This window comes from Echeneis naucrates, chromosome 9 (genome assembly GCF_900963305.1).
Source record: "Echeneis naucrates chromosome 9, fEcheNa1.1, whole genome shotgun sequence".
Lineage (NCBI taxonomy): Eukaryota > Metazoa > Chordata > Actinopteri > Carangiformes > Echeneidae > Echeneis > Echeneis naucrates.
In genome coordinates this window covers 7,551,600-7,562,986 of record NC_042519.1, presented here as the reverse complement: position 1 = coordinate 7,562,986, position 11,387 = coordinate 7,551,600, and the positions used below count along the sequence as shown (strand labels likewise).

General features: G+C 42.4%; 2 protein-coding genes across 4 annotated transcripts; one reads left to right on the top strand and one right to left on the bottom strand.

The window, feature by feature from the left end:
- Nucleotides 1–524: 524 nt before the first annotated feature.
- c9h5orf34 (chromosome 9 C5orf34 homolog) lies at nucleotides 525–3,773 on the bottom strand. 2 transcript variants are annotated; one of them, XM_029511325.1, is made up of 10 exons: nucleotides 3,528–3,773; nucleotides 2,996–3,433; nucleotides 2,615–2,877; nucleotides 2,444–2,542; nucleotides 2,006–2,126; nucleotides 1,772–1,863; nucleotides 1,613–1,691; nucleotides 1,430–1,512; nucleotides 1,277–1,323; nucleotides 525–747 (listed from the first exon to the last, which is right to left on the bottom strand). In XM_029511325.1, the coding sequence occupies exons 1-10, from the start codon at nucleotides 3,738–3,740 to the stop codon at nucleotides 566–568; spliced, it is 1,617 nt and encodes a 538-aa protein (XP_029367185.1). In that variant the 5' UTR covers nucleotides 3,741–3,773; the 3' UTR covers nucleotides 525–565. The 2 variants fall into 2 exon arrangements, with proteins under 2 accessions (XP_029367185.1, XP_029367186.1); XM_029511326.1 differs by lacking the exons at nucleotides 1,277–1,323; nucleotides 1,430–1,512 and having other exon boundaries at nucleotides 612–747; nucleotides 1,536–1,691.
- Nucleotides 3,774–4,878: 1,105 nt separating this feature from the next.
- Nucleotides 4,879–11,205, top strand: rnf34a (ring finger protein 34a). Of its 2 annotated transcripts, XM_029511642.1 has the most exons (8): nucleotides 4,879–5,029; nucleotides 5,485–5,703; nucleotides 6,679–7,059; nucleotides 7,683–7,745; nucleotides 8,070–8,271; nucleotides 8,447–8,476; nucleotides 8,706–8,747; nucleotides 9,271–11,205. In XM_029511642.1, exons 1-8 carry the CDS (start codon nucleotides 5,024–5,026, stop codon nucleotides 9,456–9,458), a joined length of 1,131 nt encoding a protein of 376 aa, XP_029367502.1. In that variant the 5' UTR covers nucleotides 4,879–5,023; the 3' UTR covers nucleotides 9,459–11,205. The 2 variants fall into 2 exon arrangements, with proteins under 2 accessions (XP_029367502.1, XP_029367501.1); XM_029511641.1 differs by lacking the exon at nucleotides 8,706–8,747 and having other exon boundaries at nucleotides 4,879–5,703.
- Nucleotides 11,206–11,387: the final 182 nt, after the last annotated feature.

The window sequence follows — 11,387 nt, the reverse complement described above, 5'->3', positions numbered from 1 at the left end:
AGGAGTTTACATCAATTTAATTCCCACAGACACAGCATTTGCTTTCTTATGTTAGAGTCTCATTTTTTATTTATTTATTTTTTTTATCAAAACCAGTCAACTATTGTTGACTGACATTTAGTAGCATAAAATAAGGTTTCAACCTGTTTTTGTGTCAACACTGCCCTGGTAAACATATTTCATTTGAGATATTTGGTTAAACACAAACCACAGCTGGCATTAACAGTGACCTATATTCCACTCATGCAGTTAAGCTTGAAACCCAAATTCATAACAGCACTGAATATAGCAATGAAACCTTATGTCACACTGGGACTTTTTCTTATCAGTCACATCTTGTATATTTAGTTATTCTGCTCAGTCGCAAGTTTTTATTTCTGACTCCAAGAGGATGAGTTTGTGTGGTGACAAAAACCTGGCAAACCTGGCCTCTTCGTACATTCTGTACATTTGTTAAATACTACAGATTAAATTCACTTTAGAAATAAAGAACTTGATAACGGCATTTAGATAAACATGCTTTTATTTGAGAAACTACAAAAAAAGGCTTTGCTCTCATTCTCATTCAAGTCAGTGTGTTTGCAGACACGAGAGCATCAATGTCCTGTATGGCCCTGGATGTCCTCTGAAGAGCTTCAGTGATGGAGATCTCATTCACTGGTCGATGAGTCTCCTCTTTAGCAGAACTATCTTGCAGATCGGCCAAGCCTTTCTCACATTTCTGGAGCTGGCTGTTCTCCAGAAGAACTGCACACAGGATGTTAAAGATCATGTAAAGACATCCTCAAAATAAAAATGAAGATGCAAGATACTGCCAACCCTCCCCCAGCTCTCTGTGCTGTCATCTAAAGCAGCAGTCCCCAACCCCCGGGCGGTGAACTGGTACTGGTCCGTGAGTCATTTATTACCGGGCTGCACAGAAAGAATAAATAACTTATACACTTTATATTTGTTTTTGTGGTGTATCTTATTTTGAGGACATGTTTAAATGTTACCATAGCGACCAAATAGTGTTAGGGGGCAGAGAGGATGTTACTTACGTTATGTTGTGTGCATGATGTTACGAGGATGCTGCTAATAAAGTTGCATACAAGTACATAGTGGATTCACGTTTATTATTATATTTAGAAAATAGCACAGTTTTTATGTCAGTCATATCTTTTTATTTTGTTGTATTTATCTGCCACTCCTTAAAGGCCGGTCTGAGGAAATATTGTCTGACATTAAACCAGTCTGTGGCACAAAAAAGTTTGGGGACCGCTGATCTAAAGGATACAGTTGAACCGTTTTATCTTCTCTAGTTCTGCAGCAACTAGCTCTGACCTGAAATCAATAGAAGATCACATGGACATTACATGCGAGATGTTAACACAGTGTACAGTTTTCAACAATATAATAATAAGGGAATGACCAGAAAAATAAATCTCACCGACTTTCTACCCTCATGTGATGCGCGACAGGTGCAGAACCAGACAGATATTCCTGAGACACTGGATGAGACACATGTTGGCCCTGCAAATGAAATAATACCTCACCTTTATAACTTTGGAAGAATGAATACTGTGTAAATACTGCAGATATCAGCAGTTGTAGCGACATCAGTTGGAAATACTTCTTTGGCCTCTTGCAAACAGCTGAGCGTGACAGGGATCTTCAGCGACTGCTTGGTCTGGTTGTAGCAAGTGAGGATCCTGTCAAAGTGCAACGTGGCAACATCAACAAAACAAAGCCTTGAATGTCATCTGTGAATGTAGTAAAAGGTGACACTTACCTGCTTGCACGACTCACAATAGAGCATATAGAGTAGTCCTGTCTGCATATGTCCGGTGGAAGGTTATTCAAATGGTATGACAACTCCTTAACCTGTGACATACACACAGTACATTCATTTCTCATCATGCAAGATGTCTGAGACTTGATCGGCTTGTCTCCAAAAAATAGTTCCATGCTGTTCTTCCATGCATGAGACTGTCTGACAGCTATGAGAGAAAGGGCTTGAACCTACCTGGCCTGACTGGCGATCAGGTTGGTGATGGGTAAAATAAGTGTTAAGGACACCGTTAGAACGGATCACTGATCCATCTCCTGGAGAAACCTCTACAACTGAGACAGCTCCGCTCAGTATCCTACAAGAGAAGATAATGGAACAACTTACAGGTAAACAGAGTCACAGTGTAGCTGTATATATAATCATTCATCACTGCAAAGGTTCTCTGAATATAAAAAAATTCTAGGTGTGAAAATGTGCTCATCAAAAGGATCTCGGTTTTGCTTTCAAAACACAAATTACATTTAAGTAAAACCAAATGGCTCTATGATAATAAACTCATCCAACTGCCAAAGCTAAAAGGTTCATTGACCAGCATATTAGAGTAAACAGTTGTCACATAATTAATTATAAAGGAGAGGTTCATTTCGAGTCCGTGCAAAGATGTAATTCTACCTGTAAGTGACTCCTTGACACCACATCACTTTCACCAGCTCCAATGGAAAGTCTTGATCGGACTGTTCGTTTTTGGCCAGGGGGTCTTTAAACTTCCACCTTTAATACAAGTGTTAATCAGTTGGAGAGAATCTACAAATAGTTCACTGTGCTTCTTACTAATCAACAAACCTGTGCCTGTGAAGCGATGGACAGGTGAGAGGCAGCGCCTGAGGGAGGTGAGACCTTCTCTCTTCACTTACTGCATCAGACATATTCATTTTCTGATCTGCCTGGGCAGAATCTCCCATTCCTTCTGCTCTGACAACATTGGGCGTAGATAAACGAGCCATCCGGTGATGGCAAGCCAAGGAGAGGGGGTAGCTCCAGATGGGTGCGTGCCTAAAGCAGGAGTGATGCTGGACCACTGTGGTGGATTGGTAAATCCCACCTGGCTGGGACAGGTGGAAACCAGAAATTAAATAGTTAATCAAAGATGAGAGGAACAGAGAGAATCATTACCTCTGCCTGAGACAAGCTTGAGCTAACTGGCTGGTTCCTTATTCCTCTTACCTGATGAACCTCTCTGGTCTCCTTATTGGTGGTCTGGCAGATCAGCTTGTCGTCCTGCTGAGGACTGTCCCTGCCATCAGGATCTCTGTTGAAACTCTGTGCACTCTGACTCAGGCTACATGTGAACTCAACTGAGAATTCTTCACCTGAGGGTGAGAGTATCAGCGCAGCTCGCCCCTCCTCAGACCTAATGATGGTCTCGCCTCCAGGCCCCTGCTCAGCTTCACAGGAGGACCAGTCAGGCCACTGCACGTCCAAGTTAATGGTGAAAAAGGGCTGCAAAAGAAGATTACTAGCATCTTTGTGATTTGAGGCACCGACAGTGATCAAAGAGGCAGTTCTTGGTACCTTTCTGTGCTCAGGAGGGATGAGTTCCTCTGGCAGGTAAGGTCGACTTGCATGTTTATTCCGAAATGCCAAAGCAGCTTCTATCATCGCCTACAAAAATAACAACAACACGCAAAATTCCTTTATGGGAATTGGCCAGTGCAGTAGCTGTGTCGTAGAAGCCTACCATGCCAAAACTCCGAACCTTGTACGTGCTGATGGTGAACCTGGTCCTCTGTCGGACCCGGTCCCTGGGCTGCAGAGGGTGCCCGGAGGAGTCTGCGGCCTTCACCAGCAGGAACTCACCCCCGCACGGCGACAGCTGCAGCTGGGTTCCGTTTAGGTAGCGGACATCCACCGACTCATCCTCATACATGATCATGGAGCTGACACCGGCGTCGGTTTCCATCATCAACATCGGACATCTGTCAGTGTCTTCCGGGTCCTTCACCCGCTGAAAAACTCAAAAACATGCGTCAGTCTACGTCATCACGTGGAGACGTTTATTGTTGGCAGCTCACCGAGAGGGAGAATCGAACCGGAAGTAACGATAGTTGTGTTTTTTCCAATATTTTTTTTTTATGTACACAAAGAAGACTTGTACAGTCACGGACAACAAACCAGGAATAAAATAAACAGACACATGACTGTAAAATGTAAAAACATTTTCTTCTTTTAGAAAAATTATTTATACATTTGGAGTTGCATTATAGTAAAATCAAAATTTATGTTTGTTTGTCAAACTTAAACCAAACAAAACCAATGTTTTTGACATTCTTAGTGGTAAATATTGATTATTTTTGCAAACGCACACACACATATATATATGTCGTTAAAACAGAAGGTTTTTGTTTCCAGGGAGTTTGGTTTAAAGTGAGAATGACACAGGGGCTGAATGTTCATGAGAAAAGAGGTCGCTGCAAAGTTTGAGAAGCTTTTAAATGTTTTTCGATGGCTGGTGGGATACGACCTGGGTTATGACCGAAAAACTGTGTGAAAAGCTGTGAATGTTGATAGTGATTACTCCTGTAACTAATATGGCTGATCGTGGATGGCATATGGCTCAAAACGCTTGTTAGGCTTAACACTCCATTCGCCAAATGGAAGAAATCATGAGCAAATCAGCACCAACAATGTAGAAACAAGAAGAGTTATTAAGATTTTACTATTTATTTATTTATTTTATAAGGGGGGGGGGGTCCTTCAATTGAATGTGGTGTAAATTGTCCCTCCAGCCGATATGGAGGACTGCCCGGTGCGGACGATTAATAACTGCGCCTTTGTGGGCAGCGTCCCTGCACCGCGACACCACAGAAGAAGAAGCGTCAGCAAGGGTATGGAGGGTAGATAATAGTTTTTTTGTTTGTTTGTTTGTTTGTTTTGGTGTTTTTATGTACTGATTAGTTTGTTTTGTTTTTTTTATTGTATCTATATACACTGTTGATTGTACATCAACTGTCTGGTTCCCCCTCCTGATCAGGTGGGGGCAGTAATGCGCCTAATATCGATGCCAACCGCCGAATAAACCGAAGAAGAAGCCTCCTCCTCGGCAGCAACAGCGGCAGAGTCTGCTCCGGCCAACGTCGGCTCTCTCGTCACACAGAGGCGCATTCAAGGCAGATCAGCGAAAAAAGTGACGGTCCATCTTGCAATGGTCACACCGACAGTTTTTTCGTTCACTGTAGACACGCCGGAGCTGCAATGAAGGTGATTTTCACCCCCAATTCTGTCTCTGCTCAGGTTGCCTCTGCCAGCTAACGGTAAGCTAAAGCAGCAGCCGCCGCCGTGTTTGCAGCCTGTCAGCTGAATGTCACTGCGGCAGCTGTGACGGCGGACTGGCACCAAACACCGACGTGCTTAACCAAATGTGTTTTCTTTTCGGAAATTGTGTGGATTATCAGCTGCCTCACGTCGTCAACTGGCTGTCCAGATACTCGTATGTGCAGCTAGTTTCGTTATGTGTTCGTGTTGAGGCACCTCTTGGTTGGTGCTCTACTGTTTGGCCATCACATCAACAGCTAACACCACTCAGATTGTCTGAATGCTGGGCTCCATTTATTCCTGCAGCAGCTGGCAGTTTAAATGTTGCTGTTGAAAAGTCCCGACAGTGTCCTCAGCATCAGCGTCACTGGACTGTACTGTATGTGTGTTGTGTCCGTCAGGCAGGGGCCTCGTCCATGTGGGCTTCATGTTGTGGTCTGCTGAATGAAGTCATGGGTACTGGGGCCGTCAGAGGCCAGCAGCCAGGGTTTGGGGCCGGTGCTGGGCCCTTCAGATTTGCCCCCAGTGCGGGATACTCCACATACCCGCCCACCAGCTCAGGGAGTCCCAGTCTTGTATGCAAGGCCTGTGGTCAGGCCTTCTCAGTCTTCAGGAGGAAGGTAGGTTTCTGGTTCTTATGATGCCAGTACATGTTGTCGTGTCTGTTGACTTAATGAGAAGTTAAGACGTTATCTTTAGAGAGGGAAGGGGATATAAGATGCTCATTTTAGATAGTAGTGCTAATTGCTCGCCATAATTGGCTGTGAAAAAATTGTGAGTAATTTAGTTTTTGGCATATAGATTGAGGGCATCTTTGTATCATATCATATCATATCATCATATATTCATTTGTGCATAAATAGATGAAGTTAATCATCTTTTTACTTCAATGCTGTTTGGCTTATTGACTAATTTAAGAGTGAAATGAACCAGGGTATGTATTTTGAAGCATTTTGTTTTGCTTTTTTTCCAGTATGCTCAAGTCATCTAAAGTGATTGTTCCAAGGAGAGTCTAATTAGCCACATTTTAAAAAATTCTGAAACAGTATTTAGCTGTTGAGAGAGAGAGAAAAAAATGTATCCCCAAAGGCAACACTGGGGTTTGTTTAATACTGTGCCATTTCAGCCGATTGCAGAGACAGATGGGCAACATACTGGTTCTGCAATATCATCCCTGATGTTCATGACCAGCGCACGGAATCTCATTCTGTTGGAACCTTGTGATTCACTCGCTCTTCGTGCTAGTTTATTCCCATGTCTTGCATTTATTACTGTTTGATGTTTGTCACTTAATAGAAATGAGCTGCCTGCTGTGTCGCTGCCTGTGGAGGCAGAGCAGATGTGAGTGATTAAAAAATGCAGGCAACGTCTGTTTGCATGAATATATGCTTTCCAGTGACTTATGAAAAACTGTCTCTCCACTTTAATTCTGGAACATCACAGGTTTCTGTTAAAAAACATAAATGCCTAACAGTTCAAATATGAATCATCATTCTGATATGAGAGATTTTTGGTCATACCACATGGCAGGCATTCATAGATCCCTGATTGCCTCATTTCCATCTTCTTGTTATTTCATTCTTGTTCTTCTATAGTACATTTGCTGCGACTGCAAAAAGAGCTTCTGCTCACTGTGCTCCGTGCTTCAGGAGAATCTGCGCATCTGTGCAACATGTCATTTGCTGAAAGCCACAGCCTTTCAACGGTCTCGGCTCATGCGTTTGCGAGTGAAGGACCTCCGCCAGTACTTGCTTCTCCGTAACATCCCTACTGATACCTGCAGGGAAAAGGAAGACCTGGTGGACTTGGTGCTCTGTCACCAAGGCATTGAGGAAGAGGAGGACCCTGACAGCCTCCACTCACGTTCCCTGTATACCCCGACCCCCTCTACCACACACTCTGCCTCTGAGCTCTCTACTTTTGCCATCTCTCAGGAGGAGCCGCTCAGCAGGAGTGATAGCTCTGATACCAACCAGGTAAGGCAGACTTTGAAATATGTAGCACAATGCAGGCACATATTTGTAAATATGGGGAAACACATAGAAATATAACTGGGAGTCTGTCAGTTTTATAGGATGTAATGGCCTCTCTTATTTGCTTTTAAAGCTTTGTTTTTCTACAGCTCTTTGGGTTGTTGTTCAGATCTTGGTGCATTTTTTTAGTGCAGTCAGTTAAGGGATTATGGGCTGAGCTGCTACAAATGGGATCTGGTGAAATATTGACATGTAGATAAATATGCAAAAAAAGTGTTGGCCTGACCTTTACTGTTCATCTTTTTACTTTGGTTTTGCCACATTCTAAAACCAGCCAAATAGAAAGTGACTGGGATTCTAGACAGAAGAGAGCCTAAAAGTAGTATAGAGTGTAAGAAGTGCTGCAGCTGGTGAGGAAAGTGAGCCATGCTCAAAACAGCCAACAACCACTATAAATACTTGTCCCTTCCATTCATAGAAAAGCTTAGTGCTCTCTAAGTACGAGACATTGTTGTTCCTAAGATATCAATAAGCTCTCTGAAGGGAGCCCTAATCTTAATTCTCAATCAGATGGTCTGTTCCTTGCGTGTAGAGCACACTAATGTTTGTTGCTGCTTTTGTTGCAGGATATAGGTGATGCCACGTCGATGTCCCTTCTCAACTTGGATCCCAGTGAACACACTCCAGAGGTGATCAGATTTCCCAAATAATTTTGAAATCATTTTTATATGAAGTCACCTCTGTTGCTGAATGCTGATGCAGTGCAAGCAAAGCAATGAGATGCTAATGTGTAGCACTACTTGGCTGGATCTGGAGCTGCATTTTCTCCTGCTGCAAAAACTGCAGTGTCTTACAGTTTGCAGGACTTGTTATATTTCACATTTATAAATTATAGCGAAAAGTGCTTATTGCACAAAAAATGCAGGAATAAATGTAACCATCTTTGATGGACAGGGGTTAATAACCGTTTTCTCTAACAGAAGTATAATTTCGTGGGTTATCTGGCTCTTTAGGTGAGTCCTCAGACACGACGTCGGGCCAGAGCATCTCTCTCAGACATCTCCAGCCTGAGGGACATTGAGGGTCTGTCCGTCAGGCAGCTGAAGGAGATCCTGGCCAGGAACTTTGTCAACTATTCAGGGTGCTGTGAGAAGTGGGAGCTGGTGGAGCGAGTCAGCAGACTGTACAGAGAGACAGAAGAAAACAGGAAATCATGTGCGTGTCATACACTGTGTATAGAAATGTCGGTAGACTTCTTGTGTATTAGTAAATAACTATGAAAAACGTAAAATCTAGATGTTATTATAGTTAAAATGAGTAATTACATATTGTTAATACTTCCCTGTACCTACTGTGCACTCACTGATGGAGTGTAATTTCTTTCTTGCAGTGGAAAATGTGAGCAGTACTGTAACCACAGGTAAGCCTCACCCTTCTGCTTGAACTCTTATGTGTCAGTACAGGATACCGCATCCTGTTTTTTGTCATACAAACCAAACCTCTTTCCTCTGATATCACTCCCTGTTGGTAATAATAAATTATTTAAAGAGTCTGCACCGATCACATGTAGACAGACTCACTCAATGAGTTCTGTCACTCAGAGTGGTGATGAAATTTCTCTTGCTTGCCTTCCTCCTCCCACATTAAAGTGGTGGCCTTCCCCCCTCCTATCTGCAACGGTGCCATTGGAGGTAAGGCTTATGGATACCTCATCGCTGTTGCCATGGTCACACATACCATCTGTAACACACCTCTCCATTGTATGAATGGAATCACATCTGCGCCACATTTGTCTTTGTTGTGTACCTGTTCTCATTCTTCAGCCTTTGTTCATATAATCCCTTCATGTCCTGTTTTACTGAAGACAAATGTCAAAGTTCGCTTTACATGCATGATCCATCAATCACCCAAGGTCATCTAACCATGTGTTCATCATGTGAAGTTAGTTATACTGGGAACTGCAGAATGTTAGCTGTGTACATTTGCTTTTACAGCACGCCAGCAGTGATCAAGACTGGTTGCCACAGAAACATCGTGGCACATGCCTACAACAGACTTTGAAATTTTACAAGAGGTTGAGTGCATGACCTGACCAAGATAAAGCACACTGGTTAAGACGAAGTGTGTTATTAGGCCGAGTATTTTGTTGACACTCCACCCCGTTGTTTGTTTAACGTTGCCACTCACCGTTCTGTCTCTGTCTTTCTCCTGCAGACGGTGAGAAGGGCCCGCTGACGATCCACGACGACAACCTCTGCAGGATCTGCATGGATGCTACGATTGACTGTGTTCTGCTGGAGTGTGGCCACATGGTCACCTGCACCAAGTGTGGCAAGAGGATGAACGAGTGTCCCATCTGCAGGCAGTATGTTGTGAGGGCCGTGCACGTCTTCAAGTCCTAATGCACCACTGCAACACCACAGCACCTGCTTCATAGCAGCAGCTCAGATTGAAACTGTACCTTAACTCATGCAGCTCATAACTTTTCAATCACCAAAAAACTTATTTTGTGGATGTTTCATGTTTGTAATCACATTTGCACATTCAACGAAAGAAATGTTTGGTTTTTTTTTTTTTAAGATTTTGACTCTTCGGTTTAACCAGCGGGCAGAGTGTAGGATCATACCCTCCTGTGAGCCATTCCTCAAGTAAACATATGTTGAATTTGTGTTCATTTGCTTTATTTACAGTTTTTCAGCACAAAGAATGTGTGGCATTCAGCCACATGTAGTCTTATAAAAACACAACACATCACCCTCGGATCTGCCTGTGAGCTGAGTAGTCTGCAGAACACCTCTCTGTACAACTGCTGCAAGTGAATACATATCTTAGTAACACTGAGGACGGACACATACTGGACCTGAGCACAGGAGAGTTAGGTGCCAAATAATGGGCCATGCCCTTCCACTTCTCCCCCATTTTCTTCTTCCCTCAACTGTGTAGGCCAGTGTGTGGCTGTTAATAGTTGAGAAGTTTTAACAGAAAGTACTTTGCTCACTGTGTGTTAATGCACCACTGCTCACAATCGTATTCAAACCAGAAAGTTTCTGATTTCGCATGTGTACTAGTTATCGAATTCCTGTCGAAACCTCAGCTTGACTGATGGAGGCCTGATGGGCACTAACTTTAAGGCTAGTGGCAAAAGCTAAACAGAAATCACTGAGCTTGTGTTTTATTTCAGTGTCACTCTGCCCTCAGATGAGCAGGTGCTCTGCTGTTGTGATTCAAGGATACTGATGACTGATTTATGATGAAGTTGAAATATTTATTTCTTTTTCTTCACCCGTTTTGTTTAAAATGAACTCATTACAATGCATTACACATTGAAACGATCATACAGTCTCATTACAGCAATAGCTAATCACAGTTGTCACCTCTGTCCGCTCTCTGCACTTTAGTGGAGACAGAAGACACACACCGGTGCTAACTCATCCAGCCATCTTCCGTTTTACCATCTGAACTGTGGATGTGAAACTCTGAATGTTTTTGTTGGTTGTTGTTTAATGTGGGGAGTGGGATGAAGTGTCTTAAAGCATTTTAGTTGATTTTTCTATCACGTAGAAGTAATATATTGAACTAACTATTCGAAGACATAGCGATGAGTTTACTGACACCTGTGGTATAGAAAGTATATGGAAAAAATGACTTGTTAATGTACCTTTGGATATATTGATCCATATGAGATGTATATATCTATATTTTTTTCCATTTGATTTAAATGATGTAATATCAGACTGAAATGTCCCTGGGATTGGGTTAGTTTATTATTACAGAGTTGTGTTTCTTGTCAAGTGGTTTTAAATTTGTATAATCTGCATAGTTTTGCTTGAACCATCGGTCTCTGAACCAGAGCATGACACAAACCTGTATGACACTGGTTATGTTGTATCCTCTATTTACCCCAATTCTAAAACTCAATTTGCTGGTTTTATTGCCCACTAGCCTGCTCATTTAGAAGAATCCAGCTCTCTACTGTACCCAGTCAACATTGCTGCTATTACAGTGGAACACATACTCTACAATCAGAAAAAGTAGCAGAGCAGGATGCACTTTTCCTTTAGAGGGAGAGTAACTGTGTGCAAGATTTTGTCTTTGTATTTGGGAATGTTAAACTTTTTATTTTGGTAATTAAAGATTTTAATTAAAGTCTGTTTTTGTATACTCATGCATCACAGCGTGCCGTGTGGAAGGCATCAGTGTATCAACGCAAAAATTTATTTTCAGAAGGAAAAAAAAAAATAAATAAAAAAATAGTTCCCTAGTTTTAGTTTGCCAGATGTGCAGACACAAGATTGTTTGATAACAGTTTGGTTTTGGCAGTTTGTGACTAT